The 22,848-nt window shown below is 48.8% G+C and overlaps 1 protein-coding gene across 4 annotated transcripts in view; it reads left to right on the plus strand.

Moving 5' to 3' along the window:
• The first annotated feature begins 1,090 nt into the window (after positions 1–1,090).
• Positions 1,091–22,848, plus strand: part of CAPN1 (calpain 1) — a 30,886-nt gene continuing 9,128 nt past the window's right edge. Inside the window, exons 1-10 of one of the 4 annotated variants that reach the window (XM_055094500.2) lie at positions 1,091–1,318; positions 2,666–2,933; positions 3,093–3,162; positions 3,437–3,555; positions 5,879–6,012; positions 6,131–6,299; positions 7,179–7,262; positions 7,917–8,002; positions 8,376–8,450; positions 8,548–8,708. In XM_055094500.2, coding sequence (XP_054950475.2) covers positions 2,667–2,933; positions 3,093–3,162; positions 3,437–3,555; positions 5,879–6,012; positions 6,131–6,299; positions 7,179–7,262; positions 7,917–8,002; positions 8,376–8,450; positions 8,548–8,708 — 1,165 coding nt within the window. In that variant the 5' untranslated portion in view covers positions 1,091–1,318; position 2,666. Of the gene's footprint in view, positions 1,319–1,422; positions 1,923–2,665; positions 2,934–3,092; positions 3,163–3,436; positions 3,556–5,878; positions 6,013–6,130; positions 6,300–7,178; positions 7,263–7,916; positions 8,003–8,375; positions 8,451–8,547; positions 8,709–22,848 lie in introns of those variants that run through there. The other 3 variants (XM_055094501.2, XM_055094499.2, XM_055094502.2) reach the window with 3 other exon arrangements.

Raw genomic sequence — 22,848 nt, forward strand, 5'->3', positions numbered from 1 at the left:
CCAGGTGCCAAAGCTCACACCTGTCATCCCAGCACTTTGGGAGGCTCAGGCAGGAGGACTGCTTGAGCCCAGGAGTTCATGACCAGCCTGAGTAACACAGCAGGACCCCATTTCTACAAAAAATTTAAAAATTAGCTGTGTGTCGTGGCACGTGCCTGTAGTCTCAGCTACTCAGGAGGCTGAGGTGAGAGGATCTCTTGAGCCCAAGAGTTTAAGGTTACAGTGAGCTGTGATCAGGGCACTGCACTCCTGCCTGGTCAATGAAAGCAAGACCCTGCCTTTAGAAAAGAAAAAAGAAATCTTTTCAAACCCAATATTGTTAAGATTGTCTCCATTTTTTTAAAAAAAATTTTATGGTTTGGCCATTTATATTTAGGTGTGTAATCCAGTTTGAGTTAAATTTTGATGGTGTATCCTAAATAGTTATCAAATCCATCTACTTCTGCCTGCCACCTCCCTAGTTTAAACCACCCTTCTCTGTCCCTGGACACCTGCGCAGAAAGCCTAGCAGCTGGTTCCACCCATCACTCACCAGGTTAGGGAGTTCAGGCAAGTCACACCCTCTCAGGCCTCAGTTTTCCTCTTTTGTTAACTGAGGGTGAAGGTGGGGTTAGATTAGATCAGCGGCTCTTAACTTTTGAGGGGTCGTGGGCCCTAGATTCCTGGGAACGCTATGCAGTTTCCTCAGCAAAATGCTTGCATCCACAACCTGCAAGACTGCAGCAGCTGCTGGGCTGGGGCTGCGAGACCAGCGAAAAGCCCTGACTTGGGGGGGTCTCGGGAGTCTCTGCAGTCTCCCCACCCACACCCCCGGCCTCTGCGCCGAATCCTGGCCCCCCAACTTCTTGCAGCCCGTGAAGCAGGATCTCAGGGTCCTGGGGGTGGGGAGTGGGGGCTGCCGCCCTGCTCGCAGCCTCTGCCGCCCTCTCCTGGGTAAGGTGACACATGGGCGCTTCCAGGTGGGTGGGCTGAGAGCCTGGGGGAGAGGACAGGGATGTCCACCTCTCTAAGTTTCCAGGTTCAAGAAACCACAGAACTTTAGAGAAAGTTGGGCTCCCACAATTAATTGCCCAACCCCATCCCATAGGCTGCACGCATGCGGAAAGTCGGGCCGAACGGGGCAGGGACTTACCCAAGGTCACGCAGCGAGCCCGGTCCCCCTGCGTTCCCCGGGGAGCGCTGAGCCGGGACGCGGCGGTGGGGTGGGGGCGGGGAGTGGCGCGGCCCTGCGGGGTGAGGCTGCCGTTTGCTGAGTGTCCGGCAGGGGTCTGCTCGCTGCCAGCCCGGCCCCTCCTCAGAGCAGCTGCCGCAGCCCGAGGTAATCTCGGCCCCGCGCCGGGGCTGGCTGGGAACGGCGGGAGCAGCTGCGGTCGCGCGGAGCGAGGGGAGCTGGGGACGGGGCGGGCCCGGGGCTGCGGGAGGCGGCGCCGCCGCCCGATCTCCCGGGAATGCCCGCCGGGGCGCGCGTGGGCTGCGGCCGTCCGGCCCTGCAACTCGAGCTGCTGCCCCTGGTTAAAAATACCCCCTGCCCGGCCCTCCCCCTCCGCTCCCCGCGGTGCCCTTCCGCCGCGCCCCAGCCCCCCCCATCCCCCCCCGCGCTGGCCCCTCCCCGGGGACTGCTCTGCCTTTTACTAATTTGTCCTCTCGCGGAATTGGCCCCCGGCCTGCGGAGGGAGGGGCGGGGAGACACCGTGAGTAAGAGATAGTCAGAGACCGTGCCGGAGAGATAAGGGAGAGCCGAGAGGAAGCGGGGTAGGAGCCCCAGGAGGAGGAGGAGGAGAAGGAGAGAGGGAGGGCGAAGGGCGGAGGGGCGGCGGGAGGAGGGCGGGGAGGAGCGCTCTTCCTGGTTGGGCCCTGCCCTGAGCTGCCACCGGGAAGCCAGCCTCAGGGACTGCAGCGACCCCCAAACACCCCTCCCCCAGGTAAGAAGCTGGGTAGCCGAGCCGGGATTCCTTGACCCTGGCCACTGCTCCTGGGCTGAGGGGCTGCCCCAGCACGGTCCCTTCTCGGGGGCCTCTGCGTTCCTGGAGCAGGGGTGGGGGCTGGCGGAGCGGCACAGCCCAGGCGCCTGTCCCAGCCTGGCTCACCGCTGTCCCCAGGGGCTGGGCTAGGGCCCACCAGCTCTGATATCGAGCTTACTGCGGGATGTCCCCAGGGGCTGGGCTAGGGCCCACCAGCTCTGATATCGAGCCTGCTGCGGGGGCCTGAGGAGGGGGACCCCGACCGTCTGGGGTTTTCAGCCCACTGCAAGGGGCCGGTGCACCAGGAGCTTGGTTAGTTTGGGGAGGGGGTTGCAGGCCCGTGAACAGGATCAAAGAGGCCTTCCCTGCTGTGTCCCACCTGCCCAGTTCCTTGTGCTGTCTGGAGGCTCCGCCCTGCCCCACCTGACCTGCTGGCTCACTACAGAGCTGCAAGCCCCTGACAATGGGATCCGGGAAAGGAGAGGTGGCCGGCACGCCTGGGAACTGGGAAATCCCTTTCCTGGATTCACTGGGAGCACCGGGAGGTGGCTGAGAACCCTACTTCTGTGAGGGGAGCAGTGAGGCAGGGAAACCCTAGGTTTGGGGATGGATAAGCAGGGGCAGGAGAGCAGAGCTTGCAGGCAGGAGCCCAGGTTCTAGTCTTGGGAAGGCCTGGGTTCTGAACAGGCCCGTCTGTCCGGCAGGATGTCGGAGGAGATCATCATGCCGGTGTACTGCACCGGGGTGTCAGCCCAAGTGCAGAAGCAGCGGGCCAGGGAGCTGGGCCTGGGCCGCCATGAGAATGCCATCAAGTACCTGGGCCAGGATTATGAGCAGCTGCGGGTGCGATGCCTGCAGAGTGGGACCCTCTTCCGTGATGAGGCCTTCCCCCCGGTGCCCCAGAGCCTGGGTTACAAGGACCTGGGTCCCAATTCCTCCAAGACCTATGGCATCAAGTGGAAGCGTCCCACGGTGAGAGGGGCCATCCTGGGTGGGACTCGGCTGAGCCAGATCCTGGATGAGGAGTAGGGATGGGACTTCATGTCCCTGGTGGGGAATGGGGTCTGGGGTGGCCTGGTGCCAATTTCTGGGAGGGGCTGGCCTTGGAACAGGACTCTGGGTCTCTCGTAGGAGCTGCTGTCAAACCCCCAGTTCATCGTGGATGGAGCTACCCGCACAGACATCTGCCAGGGAGCACTGGGTAGGCCCCCAGGGCGTCGGGTCCCGCGTACTTTTTCCACAGTAGTTCCCCATTCCCGCTCCTTCAGGCTCTGCCCCAACCCCTCCCTCTTGCAAGCCCAGGCAGGATCTGGCTATCAGCGCTGGGGCTGGTTTGCCCAGATTCCTGGGTCTTTTCTGCAAGCTGAGGGGAGTTAAGTGGCACCCTGGCCAAGGAACCCCAGATGCTCCCTAGCACCCGCTTCCCCCCGGGGCAGGTTGGTAGAGCAGACTAATGTGCATCCCTCCTGCCCCAGGGGACTGCTGGCTCTTGGCGGCCATCGCCTCCCTCACTCTCAACGACACCCTCCTGCACCGAGTGGTTCCCCACGGCCAGAGCTTCCAGAATGGCTATGCCGGCATCTTCCATTTCCAGGTGAGGGCTCCCCTGGGGAGGAGGGGCAGCAGGCACTGGGGGCGATGCGGAAGGATGACCCACAATACCTGCAGTTAGGGCCACACCCTGTGGGGCCAGCCCTCCCTCTAGCAGGTATTTGACCTCTCAGTGCCATCTCGGGTCTGTCATGTGTGAAGTGACTGGGCTGGGCAGGTATTTCGGCTGGCAGTTTTCCTAGGTGGTTGTATGTATCAGGTGGAAAGTGCTTGAAAGAACAGAAAGACTTTTGTGTTATATCCTGTGGGACAAATTCCACTCCTCCCGGAGGTCGGTCTCAGTTGCCCCATCTGAGAAAGGAGTGTTCGCTGGGGAAAACAGATCAGCACGTGTGGCCTTCTCCACCTGTCAAGCCTCCTATCCCCCAACTCCTCCTGCGCTTTGGCAAGGTCTGACTGAACCCAGCAGAAAAGAAAGACTTGGGATTAAGTCTACGTAAACCAGCTTTTCCTGACGGTGTGCCCAGGGCCCATTTTTCAAGTCACACCAATCAATTCTCAATGAGCTGCCTTTGGGAGGGACATGCCCAGCAACCCTGGATGAGACTCTCCAGCCTTGGAGGCCCCAGCCCTGCCCGAAGGACTCTTGGGTGTTCCCTCCTTCTGCCTGGTTGGAGAGCCCCTTACCCTACTCTGTCCTTGCCCGCCTTGCGCGGGTGGAGATGGCCCTCGGAACCCAGGGTGCGGAACCCACAGTGCAGATCCACTTTGGCCCAGCGCCACACCCACCCGCTCTAGTCTGCAGGGGCGCGGTCTCGCCCCCTTCCCTCGCTCCTCCAATCCGCTCCTCCCTGGCCTCCGATTGGCCAGGTCAGTACCCGCCACCCACACTCTCTGCAACCTGGGCTCCTAGGGCCGCCTCCACCCCGCCCCACCCCCCGTTGTCCTGGCCCCGACCCCTCAGATGGTGCCTGGAGTCCTTGGTCGCTTCTGACCCCAGACGCCTTCGGCCCCGACCCTGCCCTGGGAAACGTGCCCCTTGTGGCATCTCAGAAACAAAGCCCGTGATTGTGAGAACCAGTCCTGCCCATCTTGTGGTTTTAGGATCTGGATGCCACATTTTCACGGCTCATCCAATGACACAGGCGCCCCTAACCCCCTTGAATAGGGAGGGAAGAGCCAGGGGGCCATGGCCTAAAAGGGGGCTAGTTCCGGAAAGCCCAGGCCCCAGAGCTTTTCCACCTCTCCGTGCCTGAGGAGGAACCCTGTTTGTTCAGTGACTCCCTAAAGGCTTTGCCTGTGCTCTTGTTTAAGTCTTCCATGAAGAAGGCACCGCTGCTCCTTTTTATGGATAGGGAAACTGAGGCTCAGAGGCGATAACTTTCCCAGGATCATGTAGCTACTATGTCTCGAGCATACATGCACATATCAAGTATACACATGTCTATATGTGGTATGCATGTATTAGTATACAGCAAATATGCAGGTATCTAGTATACATTGTACAGGCAAAGGAAAGCATCCCCTTAGCCCTCTGAAGGTTCACTGAAAAATCAACTCACAAAAGGAGGTTAGTAGGAGAAATGGCATACAAATTGATTAGCCTGCAGCGTGGGGTCGGGAACCACAGAGTGTTCACCCCAGCCCCACAATGGGTACAGAAGCCTATATACCATCCTGAGGTTACAGGAAGAATGGGGGCTCGAACATGGCCAAAACCAGGTTCTGGTGGTAAATCAGGTTATAGTGGCAAGACAGACTATGGAAGGGGGAGAAAAGGGGGCCTGGGTAGCAAAGGCAGTCTTGTTATGTAGATGAAACCTCACAGGTAGCAGCCCTCAGAGGGAATAGATGGTAATTGTTTCATTCAGACCTTTAAAGGGTGTCAGGCTCTCATCTGACAAGGGAAGGCCTTAGAGAAAGCCTGGCTACATCAATGCAGATTTTCTCTACAGATGCAAATCTCCCCCACAAAAGACAGTATTACAGGGCTACTTCTGTTTGCAGACCCTCTGAACAGCTATCTCAAAATATGTTGAAGAAGTATATTTTAGGGGGAAATACTTTGATTTCCTTCAATACCTAGATACATGTATCTAGTATATCTGTAGCATACATGTATCTAGAGGTATACATGCATCTAGTATGTATCTAGTATATGTGATTTAGTATACATGCATCTGCTATATATCTGGTATACCTGACCTAGTATACATCTAGTATGTATCTAATTTACATGATTTAGTCTATGTGTATCTAGTATGTATCTGGGATGTAGAATCCTGCATCTAGGAAGGTAGGGGTAAGGATGAAGTTCAGGTCCGGGGGATTCCAAAGCAGGTACTCACCATGCCCCTCCCCCACAGCTGTGGCAATTTGGGGAGTGGGTGGACGTGGTCGTCGATGACCTGCTGCCCATCAAGGACGGGAAGCTAGTGTTCGTGCACTCTGCCGAAGGCAACGAGTTCTGGAGCGCCCTGCTTGAGAAGGCCTATGCCAAGTGAGTAGGGGCTGAGGGGACAACTCCAGCTTCCAGCTCCCCCTAGGGGTGGGGGCTCATGACTGTCTTCCCAGAGGGTCCTGCTTGATGCCAGATGCTGACCTGGAGCTGCCCACAGGGTAAATGGCAGCTACGAGGCCCTGTCAGGGGGCAGCACCTCAGAGGGCTTTGAGGACTTCACAGGCGGGGTCACCGAGTGGTACGAGTTGCGCAAGGCTCCCAGTGACCTCTACCAGATCATCCTCAAGGCGCTGGAGCGGGGCTCCCTGCTGGGCTGCTCCATAGACGTGAGTGCGCCCGGCCCCGATGCTTTGGTACCCTGGAACCCTGGTATCCTGACCTGTCACATTTTCTAAAATCCCCACCCAGGCTCCGCTCCAGACCCTGTCCTGCACTTAAGCTTCATCTCTGGATGCATACCCAGCCTCATCCATCACTTCCACCCCCCATGCCTGGTGTTGCTCCTGTCCTCACCTCCCCACTCCTCCCCTAAAACTTCACACCTCAGCTCTTTCCTGTGCTTGTTTTCCCGACCGTCTACCATGCTGTTTCCCTCATTCCTGTCATCTCGATCCATGCCATCCTCTGCCCAGTTCACCAGCCTCAGATTTCATCTCCTGGTCTCAGTCCCCACCCATCCCTAGCCTCAATCCCACACTCACTCCATTCCCACCCTTCCCTGCTCCTCTGTTCCCACACTCAACTCCGCTCCCCAGTCCTCAACGCCAGACTTGACCCCAGTATCACTGCCATCCGCAGCTCTAACCCCAGCTCCCATTCCCATTTCTAACCTACTCTCCTGTCCTCACGTCCTTCTCCGTGAGGCCCACTGAGGGCCGTGTGGCTCTGGTGGGCTGTGCACGGCTGTGTGTGTGCACATGCATGTTTGCACAGGTTCTGATCAGCCCTGGCCAATAGCAGTGTCAGCGGGGTGCCTGGGCTCCCCTGTCCCAGTGGCAGCATTGGTGGGGTACCCAGGCTACCCCTCTCCAAAAGAGCAGCATCTATATGTGGGGGTATCTATAGGTGGGATCGGGGTCCCTGCTTGCTTCTCCTAGCAACTATTGTATGTGCAAGTGGGAATGTCCAAGACCCTGAGTGCTGGGGGCTCATCTGATAGGGCGGGGGACCTAGCCACTGACCACAGTGTGTGCCTCTTTCTGCAGATCTCCAGCGTTCTAGACATGGAGGCCATCACCTTCAAGAAGTTGGTGAAGGGCCACGCCTACTCTGTGACCGGGGCCAAGCAGGTACTGCCCTGGGTGGGGCCTTCCCTGCAGGGCGGTTCCTGCCCCCTGGCCTGTCCTTGCCTCTCTGGCACCTGACCAGGGCTGTGGAAGGTGCTGGCTCCTCCTTTCCCCTCCTGCAGCACCTTATCTCTCTTCTGGGGACACCCATCTGAGATGCCTATCATGTCCTGCCCTGACTGACTGTAGTTCATGTGTGCAGCTGCCTGCCTAGGCTGTGAATTCCAAGAGGACAGGCTTCATCTGGGTGCTGAGCAGGGCTTGGAGAGGATGAGGGTATGGGAGGCGGAGTGTTAAAGTGCGTGCATGGGCCAGGTGCACTGGCTCACACCTGTAATCCCAACACTTTGGGAGGCTGAGGTGGGCAGATCACCTGAGGTCAGGAGTTCGAGACCAGCCTGGCCAACATGGTGAAACTCTGTCTCTACTAAAAATACAAAAACTACCTGGGCGTGGTGGCAGGTGCCTGTAATTCCAGCTATTTGGGAGGCTGAGGCAAGAGAATTGAATTGCTTGAACCCAGGAGGCGGAGGTTGCAGTGAGCTGAGATCGCACCACTGCACTCCAGCCTGGGTGACAGAGCAAGACTCTGTCTCAAAAAAGAAAAAAAAAAAGTGCCTGCTGGAAGCTAGCACTGACAGGAGCTCTGGCAAATAGGTGAACTACCGAGGCCAGATGGTGAGCCTGATCCGGATGCGGAACCCCTGGGGCGAGGTGGAGTGGACGGGAGCCTGGAGCGACAGGTGAGGGGCAGTGGGCACTGTCTGGAGTGCCTTGGGGAAACTGTTAGGTGCCCCGACATTTCTGCTCGGGGCTCTACCAGGCCAGGCTGGACTCAGGATTGAGCAGAGGGGCCCATCTTCGCGCGACTGGGTCTGGGGGACTGCTCTGACAAAGCTCAGGCCGTGTGGGCCCCTGTGCCCAGCCGTCGGGTGTGTGCAGGGTGTCAGACTGGCCCTGATGAGACCACCCCCTAGAAGCGGAACCTTGGCGCTTGACCTTGAGGAGGCCACCTGGGCTGGGCCGGGGGAAGACAGGCCAGGGTAGACAGGCCCCAGGGACAGAGGCCAGGCAGGTCAGTGCCCACCAGCCCTGGCAGAGCCCTGCTCCTCACAGCTCCTCAGAGTGGAACAACGTGGACCCATATGAACGGGACCAGCTACGGGTCAAGATGGAGGACGGGGAGTTCTGGTGAGCGCCCCCTCCCCTTCTACCCCACCTCTCCACCCCTACACATCAGCTCTGTGCCCTGACGGGCTGTGCCTCACCTGTGCACCTCCCACCTCAGGATGTCATTCCGAGACTTCATGCGGGAGTTCACCCGCCTGGAGATCTGCAACCTCACACCCGACGCCCTCAAGAGCCGGACCATCCGCAAATGGAACACCACACTCTACGAAGGCACCTGGCGGCGGGGGAGCACCGCGGGGGGCTGCCGGAACTACCCAGGTGCACAGGGGCGGGCTCTGGGTCTTGCTGCTTCCTGGCTTAGGGGCTCCAGAAGGCACGTCATCTCACTGAGCCTCCGTTTCCTCACTTGCAAGATATAGGCTGATCTCTTGAATTTGCTTTGAGGAGTAAAATATTAAATGTCCTCGTAAATTTTAAAGAGGCATGCTTGACTCACCGTCTTGGGGCCTGAGCCCAGGGTGCTCATGAGGGGCAAAGATCTTGTGGCCATCCAGCCACCTGCCTGTCACTCCTTTCCTGGGCCCTTCCCTCCTGCCTTCGCTTTTTTTTTTCTGAGACAGAGTCTCACTCTGTCGCCCAGGCTGGAGTGCAGTAGCGTGACCTTGGCTGACTACAACCTCCATCTCCCGGATTCAAGCAATTCTCCTGCCTTAGCCTCCCGAGTAGCTGGGATTACAGGCACCTACCATACCCAGCTAATTTTTGTATTTTTAGTAGAGGCAGGGTTTCTCCATGTTGGCCAGGCTGGTCTCGATCTCCTGACCTCAGGTGATCCGACCACCTTGGCCTCCCAAAGTGCTGGGATTACAGGCGTGCGCCACTGTGCCAGGTCCCTTCTTGCCTTCTCTTGCCACCTTTCCCTGGGCTTCTAGATCCATGTGGCTGATGCGGGCCACAGCCTGGCCTCTCAGTTCCTTGTCACTCTCACTGCAGCACGCTTTTTCTCTACCTTAGCTCAGCCCCCACCATGAGGGCACCAGAACTGCCTTGTCTTGCAAACACCCGCTCTCTGACCTCCACCTTCGACTCTTTCCACTCCCTTAGTCTTCAACCCTTGGACCAAGCCAGTCCGTTGAACCCATCACTTGCGTACCATCCTGCCTCTCCCATCTTGCCTTCTCTCCTTACCTAGGTTAGAGCTATCATTTTAATCTTGTTCCTACAAACACTTTCAGTTCTCTGGCCCCTGTCTCCCATCATCTGGCACAAAACCCATCTCCACTGGCTTGGGAACCATTGAGTGTGGCAGGAGAGAAATCACATAACCGATGCCATATTTTCCCTGTAAATTCTTAGCCACAAATCTCAAATGAGCATTTTCCATAATCCCCAGCAATTCCACTACTGGTTAGTAACATTTCCACTCTCACCTCGATATCTCCCCACTGTTACTCTCACCTTCGGGCCTGGCCTTGCACTTCATTGAAAAGATAGACTTCATCCTGCAGGACACCTTGTGTTCCCACCTCCAAATCCCCCAGCCTTCTGCACCTGTGCCTGTGTCCTCATTGCCTCCCCACCTGCGACAGTGGCAGAACAGTCCCTGTTCATGGGGACCCCCACGTCTGCTCCAGATCCCATTCTCCCTCACCTCCGAAAGCATTTGCTCCTTCATCTGTCACCTCTCTCTCCAGTGTCATTACGGAGAGTCCTCTGTCTTAACACAAAGCAACCCTCTCGACCCCACTTCCCTGTTCATTTCTCCGCCCTCCTTCAAAGCACAATTTATCAGGAATTACCATACTCCCTATTTCCTTTCTCACTTCTGCTTCATTGCTTAACCCTTCCCAGTCCAGCTTCATCCCTACCATGCTGCTAAAACCACCCTCTCAAAGGTCACTTAAGCTTTGGCCTTGCCAGATCCACCGCTGCTCTATTCTCCTGTGCTGCATCCTCAGCACGGCTCCCTGCCCTCTGTTTTGAAGCGTTCTTCTCCCTTGTAGGGATCCAATTTCAGTCTTTCCCCAAATAGATAACCACCGTTCCCTGTACCATTTATTGAGAAATACATCATCTCGTCTCTCCCCAGCAGCACTAGCGCCCTCACGTAGTCCTGAGGTATGTGTTGGTCTGTTTCTGGACTCACCATTCTGTTCCTGGGTCTATCCCTCTGCCGATAACACATTGAATCCATTACTACAGATGTGTAAGTCCTGCTGTTGGACAGGGCAAATTCCTTCTTCAAGAGTCTCTTAGCTGTTTTTTTTGTTGTTGGTTTTTTTTTTTTTTTTTTTTTTTTTTTGAGACGGAGTCTTGCTCTGTTTCCCAGGCTGGAGTGCAGTGGCGCGATCTCGGCTCACTGCAACCTCTGCCTCCTGGGTTCAGATGATGCTTCTGCCTCAGCCTCCTGAGTAGCTGTGATTACAGGTGCCCGCCACCACATCCAGCTAATGTTTGTATTTTTAGTAGAGACGGGGTTTCACCATGTTGGCCAGGCTGGTTTCAAACTCAAGTGATCCACCTGGCTTAGCCTCCCAAATTGCTGGGATTACAGGCATGAGCCACTGCATCTGTCTTGGCTGTTCTTGACCTCTGTTTTTCCAAATGAATTTTAGAATCAGTTTACCAAGTCTTTTGAAAAACCATTTTGAGATTTTAATTTGGAATTACATGAAACCTATAGACCAATTTGGGGAGACTTGACATTTTTATAATTTTAAGTCTTATCCAAGGATATGGTGTATCTCTTCATTTATTTTGGCCTTTAATGTCTTTCAATAGAATGTTGTATTTTTTACCATAAAGAATTTATACATCTCTTGAGATTTAATGCTAGGTACACTATAATTTTGTTTCTATTATAAATAGTATGTTCTTTAAAATTACATCTCCCAAGTGATCTTGTTGCTCATACGATAACATGCATTTGACCTTTTAGATGTAGTTTTTATATCCAGCAAATTTTTAAAAACTAATTAATCTTACTGATTCATCTGTATGTATTTTTGGCACGATCTTAGCTCACTGCAACTTCTGCTTCCCTGGTTCAAGTGATTCTCGTGCCTCAGCTTCCCGAGTAGCTGGGATTACAGGCGTGCGGCACCATGCCTGGCTAATTTTTGTATTTTTATTAGAGACAGGGTTTCACCATGTTGGCCAGGGTGGTCTCGAACTCCTGACCTCAGGTGATCTGCCTGCCTTGGCCTCCCAAAGTGCTGGGATTACAGTGAGCCACTGCGTCCAGCCCTTTTTGGTTTTCTAATTAGGAATATAGCATCTGCAAATAATGACAGATTGTTTCTTCTTTTCTAATTCTTACAACTTTTGTTACTTTTTCTTGTCTAATATGCTGCCTAGAACTGTAGAGCTTCCTGCTCTTGTTCCTCCCTTTTTTTTATTCTTATTTTTAGGAGCAACCCTATTAACTAAGCCTCACTCTTAAAGGGGAAGTTTTCACCACTAAATACCTTTCTAATCTAGGTTTTTTTGTGGATACCTTTTATCAGACTAATGAAGTTTAATATTGTTAAATACTTTGAATTGTCTATATTATGATGATAGTATGCTTTTTTCTTTTATTTATTAAAATGGTCCCAGGAATTTGTGAACAGCTTGGGCAATACAGTGAGACCTCATCTCTACAAAAAATTTAAAAAATTAGCCTGGTATGGTGGCACACACCTGTAGTCCCAGCCACTCAGGAGGCTGAGGAGGGAGGATCATTTGAGCCAGGGAGGTAGAGGCTACAGTGAGCCATGTTTGCGCCACTGCACTCCACCCTGGGCAACAGAACATGACCCCATTTAAAAAAAATGAAATGGTAAATTGCATTTGTTGCTTTTCTAACGTTAAATCAACTTTACATTCTTGAGATAAAAACAACATGGTCACGAGTGACGTTTGCCTGTTATTTTCCTTTCTTATACTAACCATACTGGTATCAGTGCTATGTTCTTCCTATACAGTGAGGTGGGAAGTATCCTCTCTTTTTCTGTTTCCTAAAAGAGTTTACCTAAGATGGGAGTGATTTGTTGCTTGAATGGTTGGTAGAACTTGTCTGTAAAGCTGTCAGGCTTGCTTTTTTCTTTGTATGAAGATTAATGATATTCAGTATTGAAAGTTAAAGGTTATAGAATTGTTCAGATTTTCTGTTTCTTGAGCCAATTTTGATGAGTTGTATTTTCTTTTGTTTTTTCTTTTTCTTTTTCTTTCTTTTTTTTTTTAAGAGAGACAGGGTTTTTTAGAGACAGGTTACTCACTGCAACCTCGAACTCCTGAGCTCAAATCCTGCCGCAGCCTCCTGAGTAGCTGGGACTACACAGGTGTGAGCCTCTATGATTGGCTAATTTTTTATTTTTATAGAGATGGGGGTCTCACTATGTTGCCCAGGCTTATCTCGAATTCCTGGGCTCAAGTGATCCTCCCGCCTTGGCCTCCCAAAGTGCTGAGATTACAGGCATGAGCCACTGTGCCCAGCCCTGAGTTGTATTTTCTAATAATTTATTATTTGCATCTGTTTTCAAAGTTATTAGCACAAAGTTATCCTTAATATACTCTTTTTTTTTTTTTGAGACAGAGTCTTGCTCTGTCGCCCAGGCTGGAGTGCAGTGGTGCCATCTCAGCTTACTGCAAGCTCCGCCTCCTGGGTTCACGCCATTCTCCTGCCTCAGCCTCCCGAGTAGCTGGGACTACAGGTGCCCACCACCACGCCTGGCTAATTTTTTTTTTTTTTGTATTTTTAGTAGAGATGGGGTTTCACCATGGTCTCGATCATCTGACCTTGTGATCCTCCTGCCTCGGCCTCCCAAAGTGCTGGGATTACAGGCGTGAGCCACTGCACCCAGCCCCCTCTTAATATACTCTTATGTCTTGTGTATAATAATGTCCCCTTTTTATGCATGGGATTGCTCATTTGCATTGTCTCTTTTGTCTTTATTAATCCTGCAAGAAGTTTGTCAATATAAATCTTTACAAATAAATGACTTTTGGCCAGCTGCACTCAGGAGATCGAGACCATCCTGGCCAACACAGTGAAACCCCGTCTCTACTAAAAATACAAAAAATTAGCCGGGCGTAGTGGCAGGTGCCTGTGGTCCCAGCTGCTCGGGAGGCTGAGGCAGGAGAATGGTGTGAACCTGGGAGACAGAGCTTGCAGTGAGCCGAGGTCGCGCCACTGCACTCCAGCCCGGGCAATAGAGCGAGACTCTGTCTCAAAAAAAAAAAGAAATGACTTTTGACTTTGTTGGTCCTCTGTATAGTATTTCTTTTTCTTTTATTATTTTTACTTACTTATTTATTTAGAGATGGGGTCTTGCTCTATTGCCCAGGCTGGAGTGCAGTGGCACAATCCTAGTCCTCTGTGATCCTAGATCACTGCAGCCTAAATTCCTGGCTCAGGTGATCCTCTCACTTCAGCCTCCCAAGTGGCTGGGATTATATGTGTGTGCCACAGTGCCTGGTAGTATTTTTTTCATATATCATTAATCTTTACTGTTTATTATCTCATTCCTTCTACTTTCTTTGGATTGATTTTTTTTTTTTTTTGAGATAGTCTCACTCTGTCACCTCGGCTGGAGTGGTGCGATCTTGGCTCACTGCAACCTCCACCTCCTGGGTTTAAGCGATTCTCTTGCCTCAGCCTCCCAAGTAACTGGAATTACAGGCATGCGCCACCATGCCCAACTAATTTTTTTTTTGTATTTTTAGTAGATACCAGGTTTCACCATGTTGGCCAGGCTGGTCTTGAATTCCTGACCTCAACTGATCCGCCCTGCTGTGGGCTCCCAAAGTGCTAGGATTATAGGCGTGAGCCACCACGCTCGGCCTGGATTGATTTTTTGACTTTATTTTATGACTTCTTAAATTAGATGCTTATTTCGTCAATTTAGATTTTTAAAATTTAAGCAACTAAAGTGATAAATTTCCTTTTAAGTACATCGTTAAGTTACACAATTTTGATACATAGTGTTTTTGAAAATCGTGAATGAGTATAATTCACACACCAGAAAATTTGCACTTTTAATGTGTGAAATTTAGTGGTTTTTAGTGTACCCACAGCGTTGTGTAAGCATTACCATTATCCAGAGCATTTCTTCACCGCCCCCACCCCAAAAATCCTGTAATTATTGGCCGTCACTTTCTATCCCTTTCTCCCTAGCAACCATGAATCTACTTTTTGTCTCTATAAATTTACCTATTCTGGACTTTTTTGCCTTAGCATAATGTTTTCAAGCTTCATTTATGGTGTAGAAGTACTTCATCTCTTTTTTATGGCAGATTAATCTTCCATGATATGGATATACCACATTTTGCTGATTCATTCATCAGTTGATGGACATTTGTGTTATTTCCAGTTTTTGGCTATGTGGAGAATGTTCCTGTGAACATTCATGTGCATGCGTTTCAACATATGTTTTCAGTTCTCTGGGGCCTATAACTAGGAGTGAAATTGTTGGGCCATAAGGTAATTCCATGTTTAATTTTTTGAGGAACTGCCAATTGTTTTCCAAAGCAGCAGCACCATTTTATATCCCCACCAACAATATGTGAGGGTTCTGATTTCTCCACATCCTCTTCAACACTAGTTATTGCTCTTCTTTTTGATTACAGCCATCCTAGTGGGTGTGAAGTGGTATCACTGAAGTTTTTTGGGGTTTTTTTTGTTTTTTTCTTTTTGAGTCCGGATCTTGCTCTATCACCTAGGCTGAAGTGCAGTGGCGCCATCTCAGCTCACTGCAACCTCTGCCTCCCAGGTTCAAGTGATTCTCCTGCCTCAGCCTCCCTTAGTCCCTAGCTGGGACTACAGGTGCACACTGCCACACCCAGCTAATTTTTGTATTTTTAGTAGAGACAGGGTTTCACCCTTCAGACCAGCTGTGTTGGTCAGGCTGGTCTCAAACTCCTGACCTCGTGATCTGCCCACGTCAGCCTCCCAAAGTGCTGGGATTACAGGTGTGAGCCACCATGCCCGGCCAATTTTCTGAATTTTTAAAATCATGAACTGATGTGCTTTTTGTGCATCAATTGAGATGATCGTTTTGAGGTTTTTTTCCCCTTCATTCTATTAATGTGGTATATTACATTGATCGACTTTCCTTTGTTGAACTACCCTTGCATTCCTGGGATAAATCCCACTTCATCATGGTGTATATTCCTTTTAATATACTGTTGGGTTGGGTTCATAGCTTTTTTTGGGAGGGGGTGGATTTTTGCATTTATATTCATAAGTGATATTGGTCTGTAATCTTCTTTTCTTGTGGTGTCTTTATCTGGCTTTAAGGTAATGCTGGCCTCCTGGGATGAGTTAGGAAGTGTCCCCTCATCTTCAGTTATTTAGAAGAGTTTGAGGACTGGTGTTAATTTGTCTTTAAATGTTTGGTGGAATTTCGAAGCCATCTGGTCCTGGACATTTCTTTGGTGAGAAGTTTTTTGTTGTTGTTGATTCAGTCTTTTTATTATTATAGGTCTATTTAGATTTTCTATTTTTCCTAGGTCAGTTTTGGTGCTTTGTTTCTTTCTAGGAATTTGTTCTTTTTGTCTATATTATCTAATTTATTATCATATAATTGTCTATAGTGTTTCCTTGTAATCTTTTTATTTTTGTTAGGCTGGTAGTGATGTCCCTCTTTAATTCCTGATTTTAGTAATTTGAGTCCTCTGTCTTTTCTCCTGTTTAGGCCAGGTAAAGAATTGTCAATTTTGTTGAGCTTTTCAAAGAACTATTGGTTTTATTGATTTTTCTTTATTGTTTATTCTCTATTTCATGTATTTGGACTTTAATCTTTATTATTTCTTTTCTTCTGCTTGCTTTGGGTTCAATTTGCCCATTTTCTTTTTTCTTAAATCCCAAGAACCAGTGAATGTTCATTTTCTAGTTTCTTTTTTTAATTTAATAAATCCATTTTTTATTTAATATATCATAGTGGGACATATTTTTGGGGTACATGTGATATTTTGATAACGTATACAATGTGTAATGATCAAATCAGGGTAATTGGGATCCATCGCCTCAAACATTTATCTTTTCTTTGTGTTGGAGACATTACAATTCTTCTAGCTATTTTGAAATATACAGTAAACTACTGTTAACTATAATTTCCCCTGCCTTACTGTCAAATACTAGAACTTATTCCTTCTATTTAACTGCCTTTTCTAGTTTCTTAAGGTGGAAGGTTAGGTTATTGATTTGATAGCTCTCTCTTTTAATATATGTACATTTTTCATGGCCATGCTATGTAATTTCTCATTACCATTATCATCTCTTTCCGATAAACTAGTTATTTTAGAAGAATGTTTTTTAAAACATAAAAAAATTTCTAACTTAATTTTCTCATAGTAAAAAAATGTGACCTACATAAGATCACAGCTTTGAAGTGAACAGAAGCTGGTGCTATGGCTCAGTGTATGATGAATTTTCATAAAGGTTCCTTCGTTCTTGAAAAGACTGGCTAACAAATTGTGACTGTAGGTGAAGCACTCCTAAGTATTTTAAATATGATAATTAGCTTAACTCACACTGAGCCTATGAGGCAGGAACTATTATTATCCTTATCTTAGGGATAATAAAGAAACTGAGGCACAGAAGGATTTAAGCAACTTGATGAAGTCACTGATCTATGAAGTGGCACAACTGGGATTTGAACCCAGGCAGAGGGATCCTGAAGTCTGTTCTCTCAGCCAGTACGCTATTCTCTGAGTACTAGGGGGATTGTTCTATAATTGTCCATTATATCAAACTTATTGTTTTGTCTGCTTAATCTATCAATTACTGAAAGAAAGAAAGATGATAAAAATCTTATAACATCCTAATGGCTTTGCCAATTTCTCTCTGTATTTCTATCAATTATTTTTCATTATATATTTTGAGCTATGATATTTGGTACATCACATTTAGAATTCTTATAAGCGCCTAGTGAATTAAACATTTTTTAAAATCTAGTGACCACCTTCATCTCTAATAATTATTTTTACTTTCAAGTCTATTTCAGCCAATGTTTCTATAGCTAATTCAGGGGTTTTTTTTGTTGAATTTTTAAAATATATCTTTTTATACTGTTTGATGTCCAATCTTTCTATAGCCCAATGTTTTGTTTTCTTGTAAACAGCACTAGCCAGCTTTTTAGTAATCCAGTTTGAAAAATTTTGTCCACGCTGGGCACAGTGGCTCACGCCTGTAATCCCAGAACTTTGGGAGGCCCAGGTGGACGGATCACCTGAGGTCAGGAGTTCGAGACCAGCCTGGCCAACATGGTGGAACCCCATCTCTACCAAAAATACAAAAATTAGCCGGGCAAGGTGGGTAGGTGCCTGTAATGCCAGCTACTAGGGAGACTGAGGCAGGAGAATCACTTGAACGTGGGAGGCGGAGGTTGCAGTGAGCCAAGATTGTGCCATTGCACTCCAGCCTGGGTGAAAAGAGCAAAACTCTATCTGAAAAACAAAAAAAAAGACAAAGGAATATTTTGTCCTTTGACTAGAGAGTTTAGTTCATTTACACTCACAGTGATTAATGCTGTATTTATTTCAGCTGACTTACTGTGTTTACTTATTTTCTGCTTGTCTTTCCTGTCATGCTGCCTTTTGTGTTGAGTTCCTGCTTTTCTCTCTACTAATTTTTTTCTCTGTGAGTTTGAAAGACATAAGAGTTTGCTTAATACATACTAAAGTTAGTTAATCAGTGTCTTTTTTTTTTCTCTGAGACAGGGTCTGGCTCTGTCACCCAGGCTGGAGTGTGGTGGCGTGATCTCAGCTCACTGCAACCTCTGCCTCCTGGGCTCAAGCCATCCTCCCACCTGAGCTTCCCGAGTAGCTGAGTGGTACTACAGGTGCACACCACCATGCCTGGCTAATTTTTGCACTTTTTTGGTAGAGATGGGGTTTTGCTCTGTTACCCAGGCTGGTCTCAAACTCCTAGCTCAAGCCATCCACCTGCCTCGGCCTCCCAAAGTGCTAGGATTACAGGCGTGAGCCACTGTGCCCAGCCCTAATCAATGACTTTACCCTCCTCGTGAACAATGCATAAACCTTAGAAATTCAGCTTGAATCACCCCTTTCCTTTGTATATTATGCTATGGTGGGCTAGTATTTTAATTCTAAAGTTTTTTTTTTCCTGCCATAATTTAAACATCATCATGATTTGAGATAGCCCATGTTATTTGGATTACCCACAAATAACAGTATTTTTGTTCAGCATTCTCAGACCTTTCATCTGAGATCATTTTCCATCCACCCGAAACATATCCTTTTGTATTTCCTTTGTTTTGTTTTCTTTTTGAGCAGGCTTGATCTCCTGGTCTCAGGTGAGCCTCCCACCTCAGTGTCTCAAGTAGCTAGGACTACAGGCACATGCCACCATGCCCAGATAATTTTTTTTGGGAGGGTTGGGGGGCAGTTGACGGAGTCGCGCTCTGTCACCCAGGCTGGAGTGCAGTGGCGCGATCTCCACTCACCGCAACCTCTGCCTCCCAAGTTCAAGCGATTCTTCTTCCTCAGCCTCCCAAGTAGCTGGGATTCTAGGTGTGCACCACCACATCCAGCTAATTTTTGTATTTTTAGTAGAGATGGGGTTTCACCATGTTGACCAGGCTAGTCTCGAACACCTGGCCTCAAGTGATCCACCCTCCTCAGCCTCCCAAAGTGCTGAGATTACAGGCATGAAGTACCACACCTGGCCCTTTTTGTATTTGTATTTTTATTTTTTAGCAAGGGTCTGTTGGTTATAAACTTTCTCAGTGTTTGTCTAAAATGCCTTTATAGTGTGCTTATTCTTGACAGTTCTCTGGATATAGAATTCTGGCTTGACATTATTTTCAGCCTCTCAAAGACACTATTAGTCCTGTTCTGCTTCCATCATTGCTATGTGAGCCAGGAGTCTGTCTACCTTGCCTTCTGGAAAAAATCTTAATTTTTTTTTTTCTTTCATACTATACGATTCACCATGATGTGTGGAGGTATGGATTTCTTTTCATTCTGCCTTGAATGTATTGAACTTCCTGGCTATGAATTGATACCTTTCAACAATTCTAGAAAATTTGTAGTCATGATCTTTGAGAATATCACCTCCTTCCCACTCTCTGTATATTCTCATAAAATCTAAACTGGACCTTCTCACTCAATCCTCTGTTTCTCTTAACCTTGCTTTTAGATTTCCCATCTCTTAGTGTCTCTGGATTGCATTCTGGGTTGTTCCTTCAGCTCCTTTCTCAGTTCACTAATTTTCTTTTTTGCTCTGTCAAATCTGTTAGTTATTTCTTCCAAGAACTTAATTTCAATTTTAAAAATTTTATTTCTAGAAGATGTAATGGATCTTTTCAAATTTGTTCATTTTTGCTCAAATTTTCAAACTTTTCATCTATTTCTTTAAATATAGTAAGCATAGTCTTATATTCTGTGTCTGATAAGGTCAATATCTGAAGTCTTAGTGGTCAGTTTTTGTCCACTGTGGCTGCTGCTCAGTTATCACGCCTTGTTTGCTTGTGAGATCTCTGCCTTGTTTGGCCTAGAAGTTCACCCGTGAGAGAGTTCTTTGAGTCCTCAGATAAAGTTAAATCGCTCCGGGGTGTTTCTGCTAGTCACCTGGAATGCCACCAATCCAGAACACCTTTTTCGTTCTTTTTTATTTATTTACTTATTTTTTGAGACACAGTCTTGCTCCGGCTGGAGTGCAATGGCATAATCTCAGCTCACTTCAGCCTCGACTTCCCAGGCTCAAGGAATCCTTCCACCTCAGCCTTCCCAGTAGCTGGGACTACAGGCACACACCACCATGCCCAGCTAATTTTTGTAGAGATGGGGTTTTACCACCTCGCCCAGGCTAGTTTTGAGCTCCAGGACTCATGCGATCTGTCTGCTTCAGCCTCCCAAAGTGCTAGGATTACAGGCGTGAGTCTGAGTCACCACACCCAGCCTTGTTCTTTTTTTTTTTTTTTTTTTTTTTTGGAGATGGACTCTCACTCTGTCGCCCAGGCTGGAGTGCAATGGTGTGATCTCGGCTCACTGCAACCTCTGCTCCCCAGGTTTAAGCAATTCTCTGCCTCAGCCTCCTGAGTAGCTGGGATTACAGGCATGTGCCACTATGTCTGACTAATTTTTTGTATTTTTAGTAGAGACAGGGTTTCACCATCTTGGCCAGGCTGGTCTTGAACTCCTGACCTCGTGATCCACCCACCTTGGTCTCCCAAAGTGCTGGGATTACAGGTGTGAGCCACCGTACCCGGCCGCCTTGTTCTTTTTTTGAGACAGTGTCTCATTCTGTCACCCAGGTTGGAGTGCAGTGGTGCAATCATAGCTCACTGCAGCCTCAGCCTTCTGGGCTCAAACTATCCTCCCAAGTAGCTGGGACTATGATAGAGACACACACCACACGCCCAGCTAACTTCTTACATTTTTTGTAGAGATGGGGTCTTGCTAGGTTGGCTAGGCTGGTGTTGAACTCCTGGGCTCAAGTGATCCTCCCACCTCAGCCTCCTGATTTACCTGGGACTACAGATCCATGCCACCATGCCTGGCTCATTTTTTTTTTTTTTTTTTTTTTTTTTTGAGACGGAGTCTGGCTCTGTCGCCCAGGCTGGAGTGCAGTGGCGCAATCTCAGCTCACTGCAAGCTCCGCCTCCCGGGTTCATGCCATTCTCCTGCCTCAGCCTCCCCAGTAGCTGGGACTACAGGTGCCCGCCACCACGCCCAGGTAATTTTTTGTATTTTTAGTAGAGACGGGGTTTCACCATGTTAGCCAGGATGGTCTTGATCTCCTGACCTAGTGATCCGCCCATCTTGGCCTCCCAAAGTGCTGAGATTACAGGTGTGAGCCACCACGCCCGGCCGTCTGGCTCATTTTCTTACTTTTTGTAGTGATGGGGTCTCCCTATGTTGCCCAGGCTGGTCTTGAACTCCTGGGCTTAAGCAGTCCTCCCACCTCGGTCTCCCAAAACACTGGGATTACAGTCCATCAGCCACTGTGCCTGGTGCAGGACGCTTTTAAAACTAAATTATCTTCTTAAGGTTTCACAGGCAGTGTGAATTAAAACTGAAAGGTCATGTGAAGCCTGGCATGAGGTTATTTTTTCCTTCCCTCCAGGGAGGTTTAATTTTCTTTCTTTCTTTTTTTTTGTTTTTGAGACGGAGTCTCGCTCTGTCGCCCAGGCTTGAGTGCAGTGGCGCGATCTCGGCTCACTGCAAGCTCCGCCTCCCAGATTCACGCCATTCTCCTGCCTCAGCCTCCCGAGTAGCTGGGACTACAGGCACCTGCCACCACGCCTGGCTAATTTTTTTGTATTTTTAGTAGAGACGGGGTTTCACCGTGTTAGCCAGGATGGTCTCGATCTCCTGACCTCGTGATCCGCCCGTCTCGGCCTCCCAAAGTGCTGGGATTACAGGCGTGAGCCACCGCGCCCGGCTTTTGTTTTGTTTTGTTTTGTTTTTTTTGAGACACGGTCTTGGTCTGTTGCCCAGGCTGGAGTGCAGTGGCACGATCTTGGCTCACTGCAACCTCCACCTCCCGGGTTCAAGCTATTTTCCTGCCTCATCCTCCCGAGTAAGTGGGACTACAGGTGCCCACCACCATGCCTGGCTAATTTCTGTATTTTTTCAGTAGAGAATGAGTTTTACCATGTTGGCCAGGCTGGTCTCAAACTCCTGACCTCAAATGATCCACCCGCCTCGGCCTCCCACAGTGCTGGGATTACAGGCGTGAGCCACTGCGCCCAGCCTAATTTTCTTTCATACTTCATTGCTGACATTCCTGACGGGGGTTCCAGTTTAATTGCAGGAACCTCCTGTTGGATTCTCTACCTCAGGTAGATGTTTATCATCTGCTTCTATACCCTGGGGTTCAGGGGTCTACAGAAGCCCTTTAGCATTATTTACCTTGCAGGGTTCCTACTTTCTATTTTTTAAAAATATCTTTATTGATATTTAATTCACATACCATACAAGTCACCTATTTAAAGTTGCAATTTAAATATACTATTAAATATACAATTTAAATGTACTGAAGTATATTACGATTTTATTTATTTATTTATTTATTTGTTTGTTTATTGAGATGGAGTCTCGCTCTGTCACCCAGGCTGGAGTGCAGTGGCCAGATCTCGGCTCACTGCAACCTCTGTCTCCTGGGTTCATGCAATTCTCCTACCTCAGCCTTCCAGGTAGCTGGGATTACAGCACCTGCCACCATGGCCACCTAATTTTTGCATTTTTAGTACAGACGGGGTTTCACCACGTTGGCCAGGCTGGTCTCAAATTCCTGACCTTAGGTGATCCAGCTGCCTCAGCCTCCCAAAGAGCTGGGATTACAGGTGTGAGCCACTGCACCTGGCCATATATTACGATTTAAATATACTATTAAATATACAATTTAAATATACTATTTAAAGTACATTCACAGAGTTGTGCAACCATCACCACATCAATTTTAGAACATTTCATTATCCCAAAAACAAATGAGGTACTCCTTAGCCAT

This window comes from Pan paniscus, chromosome 9, assembly GCF_029289425.2.
Source record: "Pan paniscus chromosome 9, NHGRI_mPanPan1-v2.0_pri, whole genome shotgun sequence".
Classification (NCBI taxonomy): domain Eukaryota; kingdom Metazoa; phylum Chordata; class Mammalia; order Primates; family Hominidae; genus Pan; species Pan paniscus.